Genomic DNA, 21,516 nt, shown 5'->3' with positions numbered 1-21,516 from the left:
ATAAAAACTAAGGTATCGTATTGACACTAGTATTAAAATGATTCTAACAATCATCAGGTCTAGAACAAGATGCTTGTGACTTGTCATTTTCTCGCACCACCATGAAAAACATAATGAACAAAACAAGCTACTGTACCAATTTTAGAAATATAATAGAGATGTCAACAGCCACCACTTAACCCAAGTTTGTGTGAATCCTGGCTGTTGTAAATTTTGCTGTGAAATTCAATTTCTCCAACCAAGGATAGCGATACAAATCTCTATACGTTATGATCCAGTTGGAGCCGTAATCCAGCCATGAAGTCCTCTGCGGTACAATAGAAAAATGTGCACAGTAAATATCTGGCTGCTTAGAGACATCCGCTTGAATGTGTATCAGTGACAAAGTGGTGTTAACCAGTGAAGAAAAAAGTGAAGATTGTAGCAGAATAAATGTATGATATGGTTATATTGCAGCCAATTGATTATTACCTGGTGAGGATTTATGCTTTTTTGCTCACACTCCTTATTAAATCTAGACTAACATTCATCATTCTGAACAGCATTACTTTAGGCTGCATGTACAGAGCCAGAGAAATTGCATTTTACACATCAATGCTGAACAAGTCGTGATCATACGTGGACACAACACACAGGTCAGTGGCTTTTGTGACTGAAAGCCACAGGGCGCTCTGCGGTGTGATTACTGTGAGGATAATCTTTAACACACATGCTGTCTCTAAGGGGAGCTGTGGAAAGTTGGCTCACAGCAGCCAGCCTTCCTGAAGAAAACTGTAAGGTAGGCTGCTATTTTTATCAAGGCTTTACATTTTATTTTTAAAAAAAAGAGTGTTTGTGGTCATTTTGTTCTCTTGGTACATAGCTGAATTTAATGGAAATGAGAAGGGGTGGTGGTGCCTTTCCTTCCGCAAGAGCAAGATTATTTATATATGTTCATTCTTTGCTCTGCAGCATGATTCAGGTTCCATTATACACCATCAAGTGGTCTGTTTCTGTAGGACTGGGTGTAATTATTCTAACTATAAACCCTTCCATCTTCCCTGGGTATGAAAGACTATGTCATCATGATTATTGCTTTCAGGGTGACGATCATGTGCTATTCGCTCAGCACCAGAAATCTCTTGTTGTTACAGTCCAGTTAAATCCATGATGTAGAAATTGAAGACGGATGGAGGATAAAAATTGATTTAATCTGGTTCCTGTTTTCTTTCTCCCACTTTGTTTTCAGTGTATATCTGAGAGCTTAAAACCTCTTTCATGGCCTGCCGAAACCTGTACTCTATAAAGTGCTGTTTTTCACATCTGTTTCTTTCTTCGTGCAAAAAAAAATTTTTGAATAGTCTCTTTCTTTTATACGCAACTTTTTCCATTCAGAAACACGTTGTGACATTTGCGTCGTTTGATTTTTATTTAATATTCGGAGGCATTCATCATGTGCTTGGTCTCTGAAATCCTCATGTGTAAAATATATTGTTCTCAGGAGACCGCTTACAAACGAGCACAGAGACATCCTTTTTCCTGCCAAGGCGGATCTGTTTGCCTAATCTACACAAACGTTAAGAGTAGTGTCCCTTTACAGAGTTTGAACTAGGAGGAAACATCTTTCAAGTTTGTGCAGTTGTTTTATTTGTTAGTAGCCTCATAATTAGACTGAATTGCCATTTAGTTTCACTTCATTAATCCACTCTATTTACTCTGAACAAATCAAACATGTGGGCAGTGATTACAGAGGTCTGATCTAGGCTTATTTGTTAATGCTGATACAAAAATCCTCCATTTCATTTGACTGCCAAAAGCCAAAATCCTCCATCCTGTGTACACTCTAAAAAAATTTTAAGTTTACAACATCAAAAGTGCTACAACTTGTAAATTACTTTTTTATTTATTATTTATAATTTGTGTTAATCTATTCTTTTACCATACAAATGTATGTATGACAAAAAAAAAGGTTATTATTGATGTTTCACATATCAGTGTTAGCTTGAAACTACACCCAACTTTACATATTTCTCTAATATCTTACAAAAAAAATGTTCTATACCTGTTCTATAGTGCTATTTTTTGTAAAATGTGAAATCTTCCTCCACTTCCATACCATCCTAGACTTTAAAGTTTCCACTCACCTGCATTACATTGACTCCTAAAAGCAGGAAAAGCCCCCGAAGGCCAGTTCTTTAAAGTGACCCTCTGCAGCTGGTATTTGTCAAGATAAACCGTGGCTGCCGAGTTTCCCTGAAAGTAGAAATGTTAAAGGCCAGTTAGGGTTAATTGGTTGATGCTATTATCATTGACTGAAAAGGAGCCATCGTGACAGCAACTATTTATTGAGATGTCTTCATTTTTCTGACAATAGACAGCAAATACAAATGATGAGTCACATTTGTTCTGGTGATAATAACAACAGATATTATGAGGAATTGTTATATTACATTTAGTTCACCAACATATTCATTTAAAAGATTCTACATACAGTATACATACTTAACACTGTGTGCTATTGTACTAGACTTAGTAAAGAAATAATTTGCACCAACTTCTGCAAAATGCGGTTTTCATTATTTCCGGGCTCTGACGCATTTAACGCACAGATTTACAGACATCTGAAAAGAATTTAAAGGCCAACAAACTGCTGAAACCATGAAATTACTTCAAATGAATGAATAATTATTTTCAGGCAAATATAACTTCAACAGAAAATCCCTTAGTGGAAATAATGATCAGCAATAATTTGGTTTAATGTAAAAAAGCTAAATGAAATTTGTTAAAAATGTAATTTAAACTTCAAAATTCAACCATTTATGTCTGCTGCGCTACTTTAAGAGGACCATGAATAAGTGATTAGAGGCAATACAAATTTCTTTTAGGGGGTGGCAACTGATAGACATCAACCTTGAAGTCTGCGAGAAAAAAGGCTTTTTCAGGGCTGATCATATGAGTCGCCCTCCTCCCCTGAGAGAGAGGTAGAGGTCTCTCATCACAGAGCAGTTTAGCGTGGTGAGATGGTTGAATGCGAGGACTTCATTAAGCCCCTCTATTGTTAACATCTGGGTTCAGAAGAATGGCTCTTTCTCTGGTAAATGTTGCCCTGGATTAACAAGGGATTTTATTACACCATGCAGTTGACATTGGCAGCAGTGGCACGTCTGGCAATGGAAACCCTTCAACTGTTCAGGTCACAGGAGATCAATCAAAGCAGCCTGTTTCCCCGAAGCCTTTCATTCTCACTAGGACAGGGAGTCCAATCTTATTGTCGAACCAAGATATAAAACATCGACTGTGAGACTTATTTAGCGAATACTGATGAAAATAGTTCCACGAAAGCACTCGGGTTCTTAGCCCATTAATTAGGGCTGTCAAAGTTAACGCGATAATAATGCGATAATAATCGTTTTAACGCCACTAGTTTTAATGTAATCAATCTTTCGGAGCTTGTAGCGGGCTCAGGTTTAAAGCTAGAGAGAAGATACTGACATCATATGAAACTAGAAAACCTAAAGAATCCATCGGTACCAACCATGTCATACTAGCTTTTCACAAAGGAGGTTAAATAACGCTCCAATCTTACGCAAAATTTTGGCGAGGAAAAACTGGCATGGCCATTTTCAAAGGGGTCCCTTTACCTCTGACCTCAAGATATGTGAATGAAAATGGGTTCTATGGGTACCCACGAGTCTCCCCTTTACAGACATGCCCCCTTTATGATAATCACATGCAGTTTGGGGCAAGTCATAGTCAAGTCAACACACTGACACACTGACAGCTGTTGTTGCCTGTTTGGCTTGAGTTTGCCATGTTATGAATTGAGCATATTTACTCCCCTGTTCCCTCCGGCCGTGGTCGGGAGGCTGAAGCAGGAAAAGCCAACACTAGGATCAGCAGTGATTCATGGAGAGACTTTCGTCTGGTCTGCCAACATTACTGCCAAGCAGGTGAAATATAGAGTGATATTATGGATTTAGCTGATGTGTGTCGCCTCACTGTTTTGACGGATGCTCGCTCACATTCACGTAGCGTGTGCACTCGGGCGAGCGCGAGCAACAGGACACTGACTTTCGTTGACTTAACGACCACAGGTGTCGCTGTTACAACCAATTTCTGATTCTTACAAACAATCCCTTTAACTATGGACAATTATGCGATTAATCACGATTAAATATTTGAATTGATTGACAGCCCTAAACCATTAATACATCATTTGGAGCCAAGTTGTACAAACTCTTCTTTCCTAATGGTATCTTTTCTTTTTGCTCTGCACCTGCATTCCCCTTCTTTGGATGCACATATTATATCGTTCCTCCAAATGCTTCCACAAGAACTCCCAGTCTAAAGTGTAGCACTAATCTCTCATATCGCTTCATTTGCCACATTTGCTTCACATCATTTCCTCTCTCTCGCTCTCTCTCTCTATGTTTCTCTCCATCCCCCCAGCCCCCTCTGTTGTGATCCCCTCCCTGGTACAGTAGGGATGTGGCTTCCATGGCAACTGCTGAATCATCCTCGACCGGCTGTCCTCTAATCCCATCTCCTCATGCAGCCAGGCCCCCGGTCGTCGGCAGGCCTCAGCATTAGCAGATTGATCAGACGCTTCCATTTGCTATATTAGTTGCTTCAGTCTGTGCAGTTCTCAGAGGACACGGAGGTGCATCAGCAGCAGGGCTGAGCAGCAGCAACCTTTCGGATGGGCAACGTACCCACTACGGTGAAGCACTGCCTGAGCTATGAGCAACTCATCCAGGACTACCCATGGCTGAAACGCTGGCTGCTGGAGGAGAAGGTGGGCGTTGTTTTTCCTTGTTTCTAATCTGCTGCACATGCTCTGCCACATGACTCTATCATGACTAGAGAGGATGTGCAGCAGCCAGCCGCTGATGACAGCGCGGATGCTGCAGTGCACGCTGCTTATATAATGGTCCTCTACAATGGATATGTTGCTGTATTTTTATATATTACTGTATTTTAAGGATGCATGTCTCTAAATAAGAAAGGTAGATTGCATTTATCTTTCTGAATTGACTGTATGTGCAACACAGTGTCACGACAGTTCGTGAAATAGTCTCAAAATAAGCATCGACAGTATTTGATTCATGTACATAGACACAATTTCCCTTTTTTCTTGTGACGCTCAGCAGGACTTTCAACAACACGTGACGCAGGTGTCACTTTTCGCTCCAGTCTTTTCAAAGTAAAACAACAAAGTTAGGTTTAGGAATAGATCAACTTGGTTAGGCTTAGGCAACAAAACTACTTAGTTAGGTTTAGGAAAAGATCGTGATTTGGGTTAAAATAACACCGGAAGTGCCGAAACTTAAGTTTGGAAGTTCCGTGGCAAATAAATCAACTTTGACTTGTGGTTTCACACGAAACACAAACGCCGGTCTCCTGGGTAAAACTCCTGTGGTTTTTGACCAACCCATCCACCCCGACTGCCTCCCTATATGGCGTTCGCCGCTCTTTATACTTCCAGGTTCACAATTACGTGGATTACATAGGAATTAATTTTGTGCTGACCATCACGAAAAAAATGGGAAATTTGTGTATATGTACACGAATCAATACATTCAATTTCGTGGCTATTTCCCGAACTGCTGTGTGACTGTGACTAAAGATGCAGGCTAGATGCTGCTGTGTCTTTTGTGTTGTGTAAATCCATTAGGCTGCCTCAACAGGATTAATTGATAATAATTTAACATAAAAAATAGGTATTTACTGCAAGTGGACAAATAGGCTGCCCATAGTGGTTCTTTACATTCAAATACTACTCACTGATCAGATACAAAGCTTATATTAACTAATAGATTTGATATTTCCATTGATGCATGTGCACTACAGTAGATTTTTTGCCTCTTAATGCTCATTGTTTGGGTTTTATGGCCTGCACATTTCTTGAATAGATGAGTCTGAGCTGTTCAACACCTACAGGCTTTGTTTTCAATCGTTACCCTCAAAAAAATACTACATTACAAGTAAAAGCAATGTGTAAAAGTACTGTATTACTGATGCAACAGTATGCAGCATGTCATTGTTATATTTGGTGTAGTGGCAGTAGGCAGTATATTTCTGGCATCATTGGGCAAAAATTCCACAATAACCTTTCAGCATATTGTAATTCAAGACTTCTGAGAGATAACTAGCCTCCTGCACCTCCTCATGGCCCTGTTTACAGGCTTCAAAAAATCTAGCCTGTGATGGGAGACTTTGACCAATCACAGGTCATTTCAGAGAGAGAGAGCGTTCCTATTGGCTGTGCTCCGGTCATGTGACCGGAGCTTGGCATTCCTCCTTGGTGTACTGTAAGCTCGTTTAGCTAGGGGCTCAGCAATTAGTTGAGTTGGTGAAGAAGACTGTTGAATGTCTAGCAAGCTAAAAGGACAGATACTCCATGTCTCTCAGAAGTTGGACACAAATCGATTAGATAACGTTGCAGTTTTTGTCAGCTAGTGGTGTTTTTTAAAATGTGTTTTAGCCAAAGCTATATAAATTCTATAATATTTAATATCTTTTTACTCAACAAGGTATTTTTCTCTACGAGGTTTAGACCAGAAAAACACCCTGATCCTCAGAATAACCCTTGTGGTTTGTGTGGAGTTACCCTCACCTTCTTTCCCAGTCTTTTCTCTCTACGAGACATATCCTGCATCCTAATGTCATGAGAGGCTCATGTTTTAGTTCTAGGGTTTCACTTGGCTTTGAGGTAGACAGTTGTTCATGTTAGAAATAACATGTCCTGGAGCATCCTAGGCCAACAGGATGACTGACTGCTTGTTTTCAGTGTACACGTCTCCTTATTCCCTTTCTCTGTTTCTCTTTGATACTTTTCCAGACCATCACAGGACACGAGTATCCAGAGTTTGTGAAAATAGTTGAAGTTGGGCCCAGGGATGGACTTCAAAATGAAAAGGTAACTTATACATTGTCATTTCAGTCATGAATCTTATTTATATTTTTAAATACACACCCTTGTTTTGTATTACTATTCTTGATCACCCCGGGAAACCCCCCATTTTTCATACATAAAACAATCCATAACATATGGGTTGTGTGCCATAATTGCCAGGAGCATGTGTTTCACATTTTCTTTGAAATTGAATAGGAAAGATGACACGGCTTCTGGCTTCGTATTCTCTGCTTAGCGTGTCACTGCTTTATCATTTCCTTATTGCACGCCTGTAGTTTTACAGATTGCACTGGATGCAGGGATAATTCTATTTCCCACCATGTGTCGTTATAAGAAATATTGTATATTTTGAGAGATTCAAGTGCAAGATTCAGCATGTGAATATAGATAGCAATGTGATTGGCAAGCAGCATAGCAAAGAAAAAAAAGAAGATCTGCCAGATATGTGCTTGTTGTACCTCCCATCTTGAGTGGAATCAAATCCAGAAAGAGCAGTTTCAGTTTCATTGTTCCCCAGGAAATTGTTCCGACAGGGGTGAAAATCCAGCTGATAGACATGCTCTCAGGAACAGGCCTGCCTGTGATCGAGGCCACCAGCTTTGTCTCTTCAAAGTGGGTACCGCAGGTAATAACTCTTCTTTGTGCACAGCAAAAGAGTGCTGAGTGATTTATTAGGCTCTCTTTCTTGTCTGCATAACTACTGAAGAAAACCTGCTCTTTTAGCAAACCTTCTTAGACACACAGATGCTTTTGGAAAGAATATATTAAGATATCCTTCACATAGTCGCCCTCTCATTCCCTGTCATAAATTGTACCACTATTTACTTCCTAAAAAAAAAGACCAAACAAGAACATGTCACATTTTATTTACTGAGAAATGTGAGATGAAAAAGTTTATTCTGACCTTTATGAAACGTCTGCTAGCATGTGAAAACATTTGTGCACGATGAGTGATGTATTCTCAGGTGATGTTAAAGGTTTATTTTTCTACATCATATGTTTTTTCCCCTCCTTCATTTAGATGGCAGACCACACTGATGTACTCAGAGGAATCCAGAGGGCGCCTCATGTTCGCTACCCTGTTTTGACACCTAACATGCAAGGCTTCCAGGATGCTGTAAGCATTCATTTTCAATTCAGCGTGATGATCTCTGCTATAACTATTTACCCCCTTACCTTGCTTGTCAATTTGAGTTAACTGTTGGCACTACACTCTTTTTTTCCCCCAGATAAATCCTGCACTTGCGTAAGTGTGACAGTGTTCAAAACGGTTTAACAAGTTCGTTTTTCTCTTCTGTTTTAAGGTTACAGCTGGTGCTACTGAAGTGGCGGTGTTTGGGTCAGCGTCTGAAACCTTCAGTAAAAAGAATATTAACTGCTCTATTGATGAAAGCATGCTGAGGTTCGAGGAAGTCATTAACACTGCCAAAGAGCGACAAATTCCAGTCCGTGGGTTAGTATTCTGGGTATTAATTGTCACTTACAATGAGTGTCAACACATATCTGATGTTGTTTTTTACTCCGAATGAAAATACAATTGAAAATACTGCCGTTTCTATATGAAGGAGAAAACACACAATTTAATAATTATAGTTTTAAAGCAAACTTCCAGATGTTCACCAGGTTATATCTGTACAATTGTTAACCACAACTCCAGATGGACTTTAAGGCAAACCAAATAGGATAAGTTACTGAATATATACTGTAGTTCAATTGTAACACATGTTTCCTTAGATTATATGAACCTTTCTGTCAAAAAAAAAACCTGAACATATCAGAACAACAGTGGGTTAGTATAAACACAGTCACTTTCTATGTGCAAAATACTGTTTGATAGGTAACAAATGGCGTCAAATCAAGATCTGGACTACTACCAACATGTAATCACCCATCTGTTAACCAAATCTCATGTAAATCTTTTCGTATGCCTTTGAGATATCTCACTGACAAACAGATGAACAGCCAAAATAGCAAACAAAAAAACATCAGAATCAAGAGAAATCTTCTTATCCTTTATTTGAACTGAGCTAATTCGTCTAACAACAACAGGCAACAGTAAAATAGTATGTTTTGATTTCATATAATCCTGTTATCCGGAATACAGAAACCACAATACCAGAATAATCCGCAGTTTGAAGTTCTCAATGTTGCAGTGAATTGCTGCTGCATCTACAGCCGGTGTTTTATAGTTCAACAAAATACTATCAAACATTACACAAACATATTACAATTCTCACAAACGTTGTCCTCTTTCAGATATGTTTCTTGTGCCCTTGGGTGCCCCCATGAGGGACCCATTGAACCTTCCAAAGTCTCTGAGGTGAGATAAACCTTTTACATTCTTCTTATTCTTTCATTTTTACTGAAACATTCAGTATAGATGATATTAATAAAATGTTATCACCTGACATTGAAAATACAAGTTTTCTATATAGTGGAAGATTACATTGGTTAAGGTTAGTTCTTTTACTGAATGATTTCCTGTTAATGAGAGTGTTTTACCATATTTTTACTATTTAGGTGGCAAAGAGGTTATATGATATGGGCTGCTACGAGATTTCCTTGGGGGATACCATCGGTGTTGGTACTCCAGGGTCCATGTTTAAGATGCTGCAGAGTGTGATGAAGGAGGTGCCCACCAGCGCGCTCGCAGTTCACTGCCATGACACTTATGGGCAAGCACTGCCCAACATCCTGACTGCACTTCAGGTAAGAACTCATAATGTTTAATGTGGAGAGTAATCACAAAACTACTGATACTACTCAGTGGGCAACTCCGGGGTCTGAAAAGTGAAGCCAATGTGAAAGTGTCTTGAACTTGAATTCTCTCTAATAGCCAGCAGGGGGCGACTCCTCTGGTTGCAAACAGAAGTCTGATTGTATAGAAGTCTATGAGAAAATGACCCTACTTCTCACTTGGTTTATTACCTCAGTAAACATTGTAAACATGAGTTTATGGTCTCAATCGCTAGTTTCAAGTCTTCTTCAATACAGCATGATGTTCATTTAGTAAATTATAGTCCCATTTACAGCAAAATAGACCATAAAGCAGGGTATGCTTTAGGGCGTGGCTACCTTGTGATTGACAGTTTGCTTCCACGGCGTTGTCCGGTCTTGTCTGTGTTTCGTCTTACAACTTTAAATCTTTCACAGTGTGTTTTCAGTTCATGAAAGTTAATTATAACCTTTTTGGTCGCCTAAAAATGTCAGCATTCGGTTGTACTTAGCTCCACCCTCTCGTGTCACTTCTGGTTGCAAATAACTAAGATTGCAACGGCCAAAATGCCAAACTCGAGGCTTCAAAACAGCAGTCCACAAACAAATGGGTGACGTCACAGTGACTTTGTCCACTTCTTTTATACAGTCTATGCTACTACTACCACTACTGACCATAATGATTTATTATATTATGGTCATTATTGTTACTATAATTATTATCACCAATAGCAAAAGAAGTACTGTGTTTAGGCAGTATTGTAGTAGCAGAAGTAGTGGTAAAAAAGGCTCTTAATATTTCAGTTAGGAATTACTTTTATTATTTTGACAACAAAAATAAGACATTAGCCAAACTATCAATCAATACCTTTTACTACATTTTGCAAAGCTGCATCAACTTTGACCTTCTGTAACTTCATAGTTGTGCATTTAAGGAGTTTTATAATGTAAAGAATGATTGTAAAAACTAAGATGAACATACCCAAAAAATGTCTGTTTTAAAATAATTTTAAACTTCAAGGATACACGCCCTGAGCGGTCTCATTTACAAGAAGGCCTTTAGACACAAAAGACATAAACATTAACAATGAAAGCACGAGAGAAAAACAAGGGTAAATATGATATTAAAAAAAATGATACAAACCCACGCACATAAACAAGAGCTCAACCCCAAACCCATATTTATAACAATCTATCCATCTTTCTTAAAGACATTGCGGTAACGGTTTACAAGGTGCTGCTCTCTCTGGCAAGACGGCGCTGCCTTACTAATCGCTCAAAGCACCTGGCATTTCTGTAGGTTCTTAAAATGAAGGGGAACGGGTCCAAGACTGCTTCGAAAAGTTGGGTGGAGGGACCTGTGAATTCTGGGAAACGCAGAGGAAGGAGCTTGAAAGTTCTCAAAAACCTGGCAGACTTCAAACAGACGTCTTTGAAAATAAGAGTGAAGGAAAGCCCTGACATCCTCTGAAAAAGGAGAAAAGCTCTCAGGTCTCTCTAAAGAAGAGGAAGACAGGAGCTCTGATAATTCTGGGAGGACAAGCATGAATCACACCACTTTTATGAGAAGAAAAGTATGAAAAAACATCCTGATCTTGGTGTGAGGGATGTGAAAAAGTGCCAGTACTCTCTCTTGCAGTCCGTAGAGGGCTTACAAATACTGGCATGGTTTGAAGAGGAGACCCATTTATCTCGAGAGTTCTCCTGCGCACAAGACAGTAATGCATCATCCTGTAGATCCGCACATCCTCTAATGTTGAATTGTTTGACAGCTTTACTTTCTGCAGTGGCTTGGCAAGGATGTCTCCGGGCATCTTCTCCTTCACATGCACATCTCTCTCCCCATGATGAATTTGAAGAACACTATTGTGGAGAACCGCAAGCCGATTATGGATAAATGCCCAGCCTTTACATAAATCAATGTTCTTACTCATGATGACATGAAGAGGAGCAACCAGATGTGGAAGCAAAGTCGAGGTGGTGATTCTTGTTCCAGGATGTCTTTCAACTACCTTAAGTAACTGCCAACATTGTAGAGATCACAAGTCTTTTCTGCGGCTTTAAATCATTATTCCTGCTGGGGATAAGTGTATGCGAAGCTGCTCCCAATCCATCTCTTTCGACAATTTTCGGGGCAGAAGTTACAGACATTCAAAGACAGCATCTTTTCTTTGTTTTTTACAAAGAGCACAGGATAAGTAGTGTTTATTTTCCACTGGTATCAGGAAAAAGGAAGTTAAATTATCATCAGAATGTTCAAGTAGACTGATGGCCGTTTATTTTGCCCATTTAAGCTTGTTTGAAATAATAATAATATAATATTAGTGCTGTCAATCGGTTAAAATATTTAATCAGAATTAATCGCATGATTGACCATAGTTAATCCCGATTAATCGCAAATTATTCACACATTTTTGTATCTGTTCAAAATGTACCTTATTGGGAGAATTTGTCAAGCATTTAATACTCAAATATGCTTGCTTTATGCAAATGTATGTATATATTTATTATTGTAAATTAATTAACAACACAAAACAATGACAAATATTGTCATGAAACCCTCACAGGTACTGCATTTAGCATAAAAAATATGGTCTAATCATAACATGGCAAACTCAAGCCCAACACGCAACTATGACTTGCCCAAAACTTTATGTGATTATCATAACGTGGGCATGTCTGTAAAGGGGAGACTCGTGGGTAACCATAGTACCCATTTTTATTTGCATATCTTGAGGTCAGAGGTCAAGGGACCCGTTTGAAAATGGCCATGACAGTTTTTCCTCGCCAAAATGTAGCGTAAGTTCAGAGCGTTATTTACCTTATTTACCTTATTTGACGACAAGCCAGTATGACATGATGGATTCCTTAGGTTTTCTAGTTTCAAATGATACCAGGATCTTCACTCTAGCTTTAAAACTGAGTTTGCTATAACCTCTGAAAGATCGATTGCGTTAATGCGTTAAAACAAATTTGTGTTAACGCATTAATATTACGTTAACTTTAACAGCCCTAAATAATATTATATTCAAAGATATTTTAGAGTTTACACATAATAAGTGTTCATCTAAAATAAATCTCAAAAAAACCTGTTGACATTCTCCTCTTAAACAACTATTGTAATTTTGAGTATGCAGTGTAAATCAATGTATCGCTGTCCAAATGTTTATGAAACCAACCGTGAACCTTAATCTGCCCTGAGCTTTAATGACAATGTGTCAGTTTACAACATTATGAATGTATCCTCTGTTTTTGGGGGGAGTATTGAGAACGCGCAAAACAAATGTGTAGGTTACAACGGGACACACAGAAAAGCAGGACCCATCAGTCAACAAGGAAGAGGGGGCATTAAGAAACATGATCTAAGCCTCCCCACAAAGCAAGATGATTCACAAACTGCCCGCTGAGAAAAAATCCCAGAATCTTAATGAACATAAGATATTTCCAACGGGCCCTTCCATCACAGTGCACATGTGTTGTAGCGAAGGAGAAAAAAAAGGATTATTACAGTAATAAACTCTGTTTCTACACAGCTCACAAAAATGTAATTAGGTTGTAAATCCCTGCGGAAGAGCTCTCATCGGGGTGTTTTTTCACCGATGTGCCCGTAGCGAGTGTAAAACTGACATAAATCCAGACATAAAACAGAGGTAACGCAGATATGGCGGTATCAGTTCTCCGGGGCACATTGTCATTGCAGAGGAGGGAGCTCATTGGGGGCTGGGTGGGTCAACAGATGTGAGGAGGGTCAGCACAAAGGCTCACCTATTCAGTGTCTGTTGGACAAAGCCACTGAGAGCTAGGTGGATAGAAGGGCCCTGGGGGGCTCCTAACTCATCTGTCGCTTGGCTGTTGAACTCTCTGACAATGCTGCGCTTAAAGGCCAGTGGAAGATGATCCTCTCATTCGCTCGCCGCGGAGCACGTGATGAATGGCACTGCAGCTGCAGATCCCAACTCTAGAAACTTTGATAGCACTTGTAAATAATCTGGTATGCAGACAATAATTATTATGCGTTTTTGTGACTTGTAGTTTGAATAGATGACTGCATAACCACTATGGTAATATCATTAATTTACAGTGTCATCCAAATATAGCAAAAACCTAGTTTAAGACCTGGAAACATTAGATTAAGAGTTACACTCTCACCAAAGACAAAGTACCTTAATATTAATACTGGTAAAAACTAAGGGTGAGAATCACCAGAGGCCTAACGATACAATATTATCAAGATACTCGAGTCACTATCTTATTGTGATTTTAAACATTTTACGATATACTGAGCGTTGCAATAAGATATATTGCAATTTAGTACCTTTTTTCAACTGCAAATGATGTAGTTTGTCAACATTTGTTTTATCTAATACGATACAGTTTTCACTCAGTTCATCTCAGAGTTTTCATTCACATATCTTGAGGTCAGAGGTTAAGCGACCCTTTGAAAATGGCCATGCCAGTTTTTCCTGGCCAATATTTAGCGTAACTTTGGAGTCTTATTTAGCGTAATGTAAAAAAAGTTTTTGTTTTCAGATGTGAAACAAATATTTACCGCACCAGAACTTTTTTCAGTCCAATCCTAAAACATGATTCATGGTCAACTCTGGCAGGACACAAAATACAGTGAAGCATTTACAGTACTTGGAAGAAATAATGGTTTGATTTACTCTTAATATTGATGCTTTTATCTTGATCATCTCCAGTCAGTCATCTGTAACTCTGCAACGTCGTGCTGAAGGAAAGCTCAACAATGTCCGTTTGTAAAAGTAGCAAATATTGTAAAAATTAGCCTTGTTTTTGGATGGCGGAGTGAAAAAGCGCAGAGGGACGGTTAAATTCCTCTGTGGATCATATTCAGAATGATTCATCACAGCTGCCCCGTGGCCACAGAAAATAATAGCAGCCGGGGATATTTTGCCTACCATTTGCTCGCCCATAAACAAGATGGAAATGAAAGATTTTATCATAGCTTTTCATTACTGTGTGCCAGAAGTCCACACCACCAACTGGGAGAGAAATGAATTCCCCCAGCGCTGTCAGCCCTGAGTCACCTCTTTTGTTCTCGATAAAGACATTCCTCAGTCTTTGTACCTTTTCTCTTTTTTTCTCAGGAGGTCTGGGGGGGTGGGAGGGGGGGGGGGGGGGGGGGGGGGGGGGGGCTTTGTTACAGACCTACTCCTGGCAGGTCACACAATGACAACGTATGTACTTAGATTTCACAGGCTTGGCAGGGAAAATTATTTATTCTCACCCGCAATTTTGGTGTATTGTGTAGCGCTGCAGCTGGGGAATACAGTATAACCTGTTTGTGCTCACGCTTGAGCTCTCCGCTAACAATAACATCATCTTCAGTATTCTCTTTTGTCTGTGTCCATGAGGCCCTGTTCAGCCATGATGGGCGTGCAAGGTCAATAACTTTGTTCTACTAACATCCAAAGGTCTACTGGAAGTGTGTTGATGCCTTCAGTACATCTTTGTATGATGATGTTATAGTTGACATTTACTGTATAACAGTATCATATTATGACCATTGTGATCTCCCGTCAGTGGTGAAGTGCTGTTTTTCAGAAGAAAAAACCCTCATAATCAAATTAAAAAATATACGCACTTAGCTTAAATAACCAATCAAAGTCTAATAAATCACAAAATAATATTGATAATAAATAATACATTTAATTTACAGGACAAACTAGGTATGTAAAACAAAAACACAACAACAAACACAATACAGGTGCAGAATATTATAGTATTAAGAGTACAGGACATAAATCAAACATTAAAAGCAGTTTTAAAAAGATAAGTAAATTCATACATGTAGACTGTTATACAGTATGTAATCATATAATCTGGGTTGTGCAATTTATTAATGGTTGCGCTTTACTTCAGAGAAAAGAAAATACTTTAAAGACATTAAAGGTGCAAAATGCGACATTGGGAGATTTTGTATTGTCACCGAACGGCTCTCAACATGGTGACGGCTGAGCCGGGGTCGTGTCTAGAAGGGAACCCGCGTGTTGGGGAAACTCTGACGAGATGGTTAAGGTTAGGCATTGATCTAAAATAGTTACGTTTAGGCTAGGCTGTTAGGCAGTGAGTCTCGCAAGATTTTTTGCAAGTTTTTGTTATGTAAACAAAACAAGGAGAAGCTGATTACAACACACACAGATAGTGACTTCATTCTCTGCTCAGGTAGACATAACTCCTCTATATCTTTACATAGACAGTAGTTGTTTACTGCTATATTAATGCTCTGGATATCGTATAGAGAATCTTTAAAAAACTGACAAATAAAGTATATATAGTAAAAACATTTACAGAAAAATTACAGAACAGACACATACAACAACAACAACAACAACAACAACAACAACAACAACAACACATAAAGAACGACATTCAGAACCTTAAAATAACCGATGAGACCAAGCATCATAAAGAACAACCAAAGTATAATCTTTCAACCAAATGCTACAGACGCAAACACACATCCTTCTGGTATTTCTTCATTGTAAAAAAACAGAATAGGTTGACAGTTGTAAGATTATTGTTAAATATTATTTTTTAAATGAGGTTTTTACTACGACTAAGACTTAGTCAATAAGATGTGCAACAGGTGCATGTGGCATTGTCTGTGCAAATTAGTAGTTTGGTGCTATTTTTTTGATGGGTTGTCTCTGTAGATTTATTTTTCTGCAGCTCCGACCAAATGAATTTCCTTTTTTGGGATATATAAAATATGGATAAACAGGAAGGTAATCCAGGCACTCCAAAATATGAAAACAAGTGGCAAACAATGAAGGAAATATTAAAAAGCCTTTATTATAGTGGCTAAATCTAACATGTTTCGACCACTGTAGGACCTACAGCTTTTTAATATTTTCTTCCTTGTTTGTTTTAATATTTAATATTTAATGTTATGCCTGGATTACCCTCCTGTTTATCCTGATTTTTCCCTGTTTTCCAAGAGCACCCGACACTTTTTTGCTTTACGGTTGAGTACACAGAGCAACCAGTTATGTCTCTTTCAAAGTTAAATATAGTTTGATTTGATAGTCTTCTTTACCTATTACTGACCACACAGCTCCAAACTGAACATAAAAATTCAATGGTTTTAAAACACCAGGATCTTAGATTAGGATCTGAATTTTTTCTATATTAAGAAGACTTATTGTCGTGTTCTGCATTCATGAAGCCCAGTAATCCATGGAGAGACTGGAAGGTGAACGATGTGATCATGCTCAAATAAGTCACGAAGTAAAAAATGTCATTTATTTATTCTTTACATGTTTGTTTTGTCTATCTCCTAGCTGCTTATTTATGCGTTCCTGGAAGGAGGTGATATATGTGTCAGCAGTGGATCTGTGACAGTTTCTTTCAGCTTCCCAGTTTATGTAGCAGCGGGTAAAGCATCACTGCTCCATATCCTTCAGTGAATGCACGCTCTCTCTTTCTCTCTCGCTGACGCAGTCATAAAACCAAAAATGGGAGCATGTCCATCTTCAGCCTCGTCCACTCCGAGTGTAGAATGTCAACAAGCTTATCCCGAATCATGCGAGTTTTAAAATGCACTGTGTCTTTACCCAGGAATGTATTGTTTTTATATGGCCGCAGCTCACTGAATATGGCTTTTTAACACTGAGTGCACATCTGGTTTCTGGGCAGTTGTGAACCTAACTGAGCATTGGCAAGCTCGAGCTGCTGACCACCAATTCCTGCGCGATTAGGGTCCAGAGGAACAGGGCACGCTGCTGAAGGGTCCGTTTTGTTCCTCTCGGAAACAGTACGCCGAGGACCCCTGGCCTTACGCGGTTAGCAGCTGAAAGCGAGAGGATTGGCATGGTAGATTACAACTCTGTGTTTATACTACAAAAAAAATCTGCCTAGTACAATATCCTGCTCTGGCTTTATCCAAGGTCTGGAAATCTCGTGCACTGCACACACCGGAGTAGATCTCCTCCTCCTACCCCACCTCCTCCTCCTCTTCCCCTTGCCAACACAAACAGCAATTACGGCTGGCTCAGACGGCCCCTGAAAGAAGTAGGCTCTTGTCTGGAGGAAAAAGCAACCAATTAGCAGCATTGTTAAAAAAAAAAAAAGGCAATATAGATACTTTTAATTTAGCTCACTTAGTTCTGCTCCATGGGGTGAACGTCCGTCATGACCCAATGCCACTGGGAGGATCAGCGTGTTAATTTCGCCTCGCTGTGGGATCCTCTGACATCTGGCTCTGCCACGGAAGCTGGAAAACATCTTTAATATTCTCATGACGATCCCAGGGACATGTGGAAAACATCCCGAGACCTTTGTTCGTAATGACCGAAATGAAAAACCAAAGGCCTGGCTTCATAACTTTTTGGTGTGAAAACAAAAGACAGGTTATACACTCGCGGTTAGGTTGAACACTTTAAAAAGCAAGAACTGCAGGTTTGTCTCTTTACGTAATATGTGCATTCAGAGAAATTGTGAAATGTATTAACTCTTCTCGTAACATCAAAAGTCAAGTCAATTTTATTTGTATAGCCCAATATTACAAATTTGCCTCAGGAGGCTTTACAATCTGTACAGGATACGACATACTCTGTGCTTTACAGTACAAGCCTCTCATCGGATAAGCAAATCTCCCCATAAAAAACCTTTTAATAGGGGAAAAAAATGGAAGAGACCTCAGGAAGAGCAACTGAGGAGGGATCCCTCTTCCAGGACGGACAGACGTGCAATAGATGTCGTGTGTACAAAGTAACAACATCATGAAAAATACAACAAAGACAATCCATATGACAAAAATGAATACATATAATGTGAACATATATATGAAGAGATGGAACAAGCAGGATGTCAAACAACTTCCCGGTGTCGCCAAACAGATAGTTTGAGCAACACGACCTCCTCTCCACCATGGAACCAAGAGAGAGGACAAGATTTTTGTTTTTAGTTCACAGTTGTTTTGGTGACGTAAACGTATGTCTCCCAAAACAAAAGCAGTAAACTAAAAGCCAACAAAAGTATTGCAATTCAGAAAAACAACCGAAAATGCATCGTTCATTTCCATATGGAAGACACTTGGTATTGTTGGCAGTAAAAAAAACACATAAAAGTTCCCCACAAAATATAACAATTACGTTGATTGTAAGCAGCGAATAAGCCAAACATGTAAACAACCCTAAAAGTAATCTCTTACAGGCACCGCCGCCGGAGGAGAGGAACATTTGTAACCAAGGTCATCCGTGAAATAATTTATGACGTTAATGATTATTTGTAGCAACTGCACATTGGTGTGGCAACGCTGCATTGTTGGCACGGTGTAAGAGGACACCGTCCAGGCGGGGAAAAAAATGTCTTCTCAATGTGGCAAGAAAGTGGATCCCCATGGTTAAGGGCAGAGTAGTGCTGTAAAAACACGAGTAACCCAGAGAATCAGAAACATATGAAATATTCTGTTCGAACAGGGCCGTAATTATGTGGTGCTGGTGGTTTGAGCTGACAAAGAGGATGACTAAGCCATACTGTGGGACATTCTGTGCCCACTCATCCTCAGGACATAAGCCTACAGTTCTCTCAAACAGCTGTAAAACATGACCGCAGCCCTGGCGAGGCACGCTGCAGCGGGAAGAACAATCCGACAGAACAAGGATCTTTGTTCCTAATATTTCACCTTGAGGTGAAGCCTGTGCGGAGGTGCTGAATGTCTCTGTTGTGTGTCCTTTTTGCAGATGGGGGTCTGTGTGGTGGATTCTGCAGTAGCCGGCCTGGGAGGTTGCCCGTACGCTCAGGGTTCGTCTGGCAATGTTTCAACAGAGGATGTTCTCTACATGCTCCAAGGCATGGGCATCGAAACTGTAAGTATGTCTTCACAGTGCACTCTGTATTTTATGTCTCTACAATCCCAACAGATCGACCAAACTCAACAATCTTTCAGAGCTCATTTACATAAGCAGATCGCTCTGCAAACACACCACTCTGTAAATGTTTATTTTATAATATCAGTGGTTTTACACAACTTGCACAAGCCCACAGTGTTGCATGCTCCATCCCAGGAACAATTTATTTAACAATCCTTACCCCTGCTGGTGGGATATTTTTACTACACTTAAGCTTTCTATCACCTGTTGCACTCTTTGGATGCGGTCGAAAAGTATTTTTTGCTTGGGAAGGTTCCTAATGGAGTGAAATGACCTTGAAGTATCTGAGTGGCTGCCATGATAAGAGCTGTTTGATTTCTCCAATTGCTAAGGAAAGGTGCTTCAATGCTTCCTTTCTTATCTCCTTTAGCATAGGATACACTGGACCATTCATTATGAAAGGAAAGGAGATAATGCCGTCCCACAATTCCTTGCAGCCGCAACATTTAGAGCGACGCACCATTCTACCGTTCCTGAAAACAAACAATATGCTTAGCTTGCATTTATTTAACAATTATTTCCATACAGTCATATACTAATTGGGATTCATGTTGATAAATATGAATGAGCAGTGACAGACATTTTGTTTCACTTTATTTCTATTTATTTATTTTGAGCTAGTAACAAATAAGTAAAAAAGTAAAAAAAAATAATAACAAACAAAATGAACAGTAAACATATAGCAAACAAACAATCAACATAAATAAATATTAAGTCCGGAAAGGAGTAGGAAGAAATATACATTTAATTATTCTACCCCTTTTCTATAACTCAAACAATAAACTCAATATTATCATGTATTCTTTTTTTTTATTTCAATTCCAACCTTGGCAATGAAGTGATATTTTGTCACCGGTTGTCCACTTTAGGTCAGATAAACTTTTATTATATGTATGTTATGTGCAGTCGGATTCTCTTAACACCGCGGTTGTCTTTTCCTAAGTCCTTCTGAATTCTCTTTCTCATCTTTCCTTGACCTCATGACCTTTTCCATCGAGGTCAAGGAAAAGTGGTCAGGAAAAGACGTTAGGACGTAATTTTTTTACTTTTCGACCGCAGCCGTTCATTTAAATTCATGAGCAGCCTGCCTTTATGTCCGTCCTAAGACAAAATCACCTTGTAAACATTTTAACTGATACTGCAATATTTTTGCTTTGCAGGGTGTGAACCTTGCCAAAGTTGTAGAGGCTGGTGACTTCATCTGCAACGCTTTACATCGCGAGACAAACTCCAAGGTCGCCCAGGCAAGAGGCAGAACACTGTGATGTGTTTCTGTAAAGGAATATATTTCAGTATTTGACTCCTTTTAAAGTGCTTCCCCTGTTGTTGCTGCCTTCAGATTTGTTGCCTATATGCTGCTGTATTTTTGTTCCTTGTTTTAAACTGTCAGAGGCGTCTTATCCAAATAATCTCAAGAAATACATTGTGTTTTGTGTTCCAAAACCAGCTCTTTTGACTTCATTTCTACATTTTGGAGTATATTACTTGACGGACAAAGGACTCAAAGGACCATTATGATCAACTGAGTCATCTCATTTTTTTGTGATATTTCGGTTGGCTTATTTTTGTTTGTGATAAATGTCCGGATTGATGTCTTGATGAATACATACTGACCTTTTTAAAAGCTGAATTATTCAATTCTAATCTAATTTTTATTTGGCTCAGACAAATAAGCCTATGAAAGGTCAGTCACTTTCATTCATTTGCGTAGCTCAGTGGCCTTATAAAACAAAGTAAACAGGAAAATAATTGAGTCTGTTTTTGGCAACTTGCTGAACTCAATTTAGTATCAGCGCAGGTGTTCCATTTTAAGCAAAAAGAAAAAGCTCCTTTCTGCTTTCTCAATACGAATATCTTGTTATGCACTTTACTCCTCCGAAGACCTGGATCAGATCCAAGTCAGATCAGAATCAGAATCAGAATGGTGTTTATTGCCAGGTGTAAGAGGTATACACTAGGAATTTTCTTTGGTTTTGTTGGTGCAAGACAAACAGTATAATAACAAAGAAT

General features: G+C 39.1%; 1 protein-coding gene across 2 annotated transcripts; it reads left to right on the top strand.

Annotated features, from left to right (window-relative positions):
* Positions 1-722: 722 nt before the first annotated feature.
* hmgcll1 (3-hydroxymethyl-3-methylglutaryl-CoA lyase-like 1) lies at positions 723-21,516 on the top strand. 2 transcript variants are annotated; one of them, XM_037783448.1, is made up of 10 exons: positions 723-778; positions 4,429-4,774; positions 6,821-6,898; positions 7,413-7,520; positions 7,917-8,012; positions 8,200-8,348; positions 9,152-9,215; positions 9,416-9,604; positions 19,318-19,447; positions 20,667-21,516. In XM_037783448.1, the coding sequence occupies exons 2-10, from the start codon at positions 4,679-4,681 to the stop codon at positions 20,699-20,701; spliced, it is 945 nt and encodes a 314-aa protein (XP_037639376.1). In that variant the 5' UTR covers positions 723-778; positions 4,429-4,678; the 3' UTR covers positions 20,702-21,516. The 2 variants fall into 2 exon arrangements, with proteins under 2 accessions (XP_037639376.1, XP_037639375.1); XM_037783447.1 differs by lacking the exon at positions 723-778 and having other exon boundaries at positions 19,318-19,443.

Source organism: Sebastes umbrosus, chromosome 10 (genome assembly GCF_015220745.1).
Source record: "Sebastes umbrosus isolate fSebUmb1 chromosome 10, fSebUmb1.pri, whole genome shotgun sequence".
In the NCBI taxonomy this organism is placed as follows: domain Eukaryota; kingdom Metazoa; phylum Chordata; class Actinopteri; order Perciformes; family Sebastidae; genus Sebastes; species Sebastes umbrosus.
This window is presented reverse-complemented; position numbering and strand designations above follow the sequence as displayed.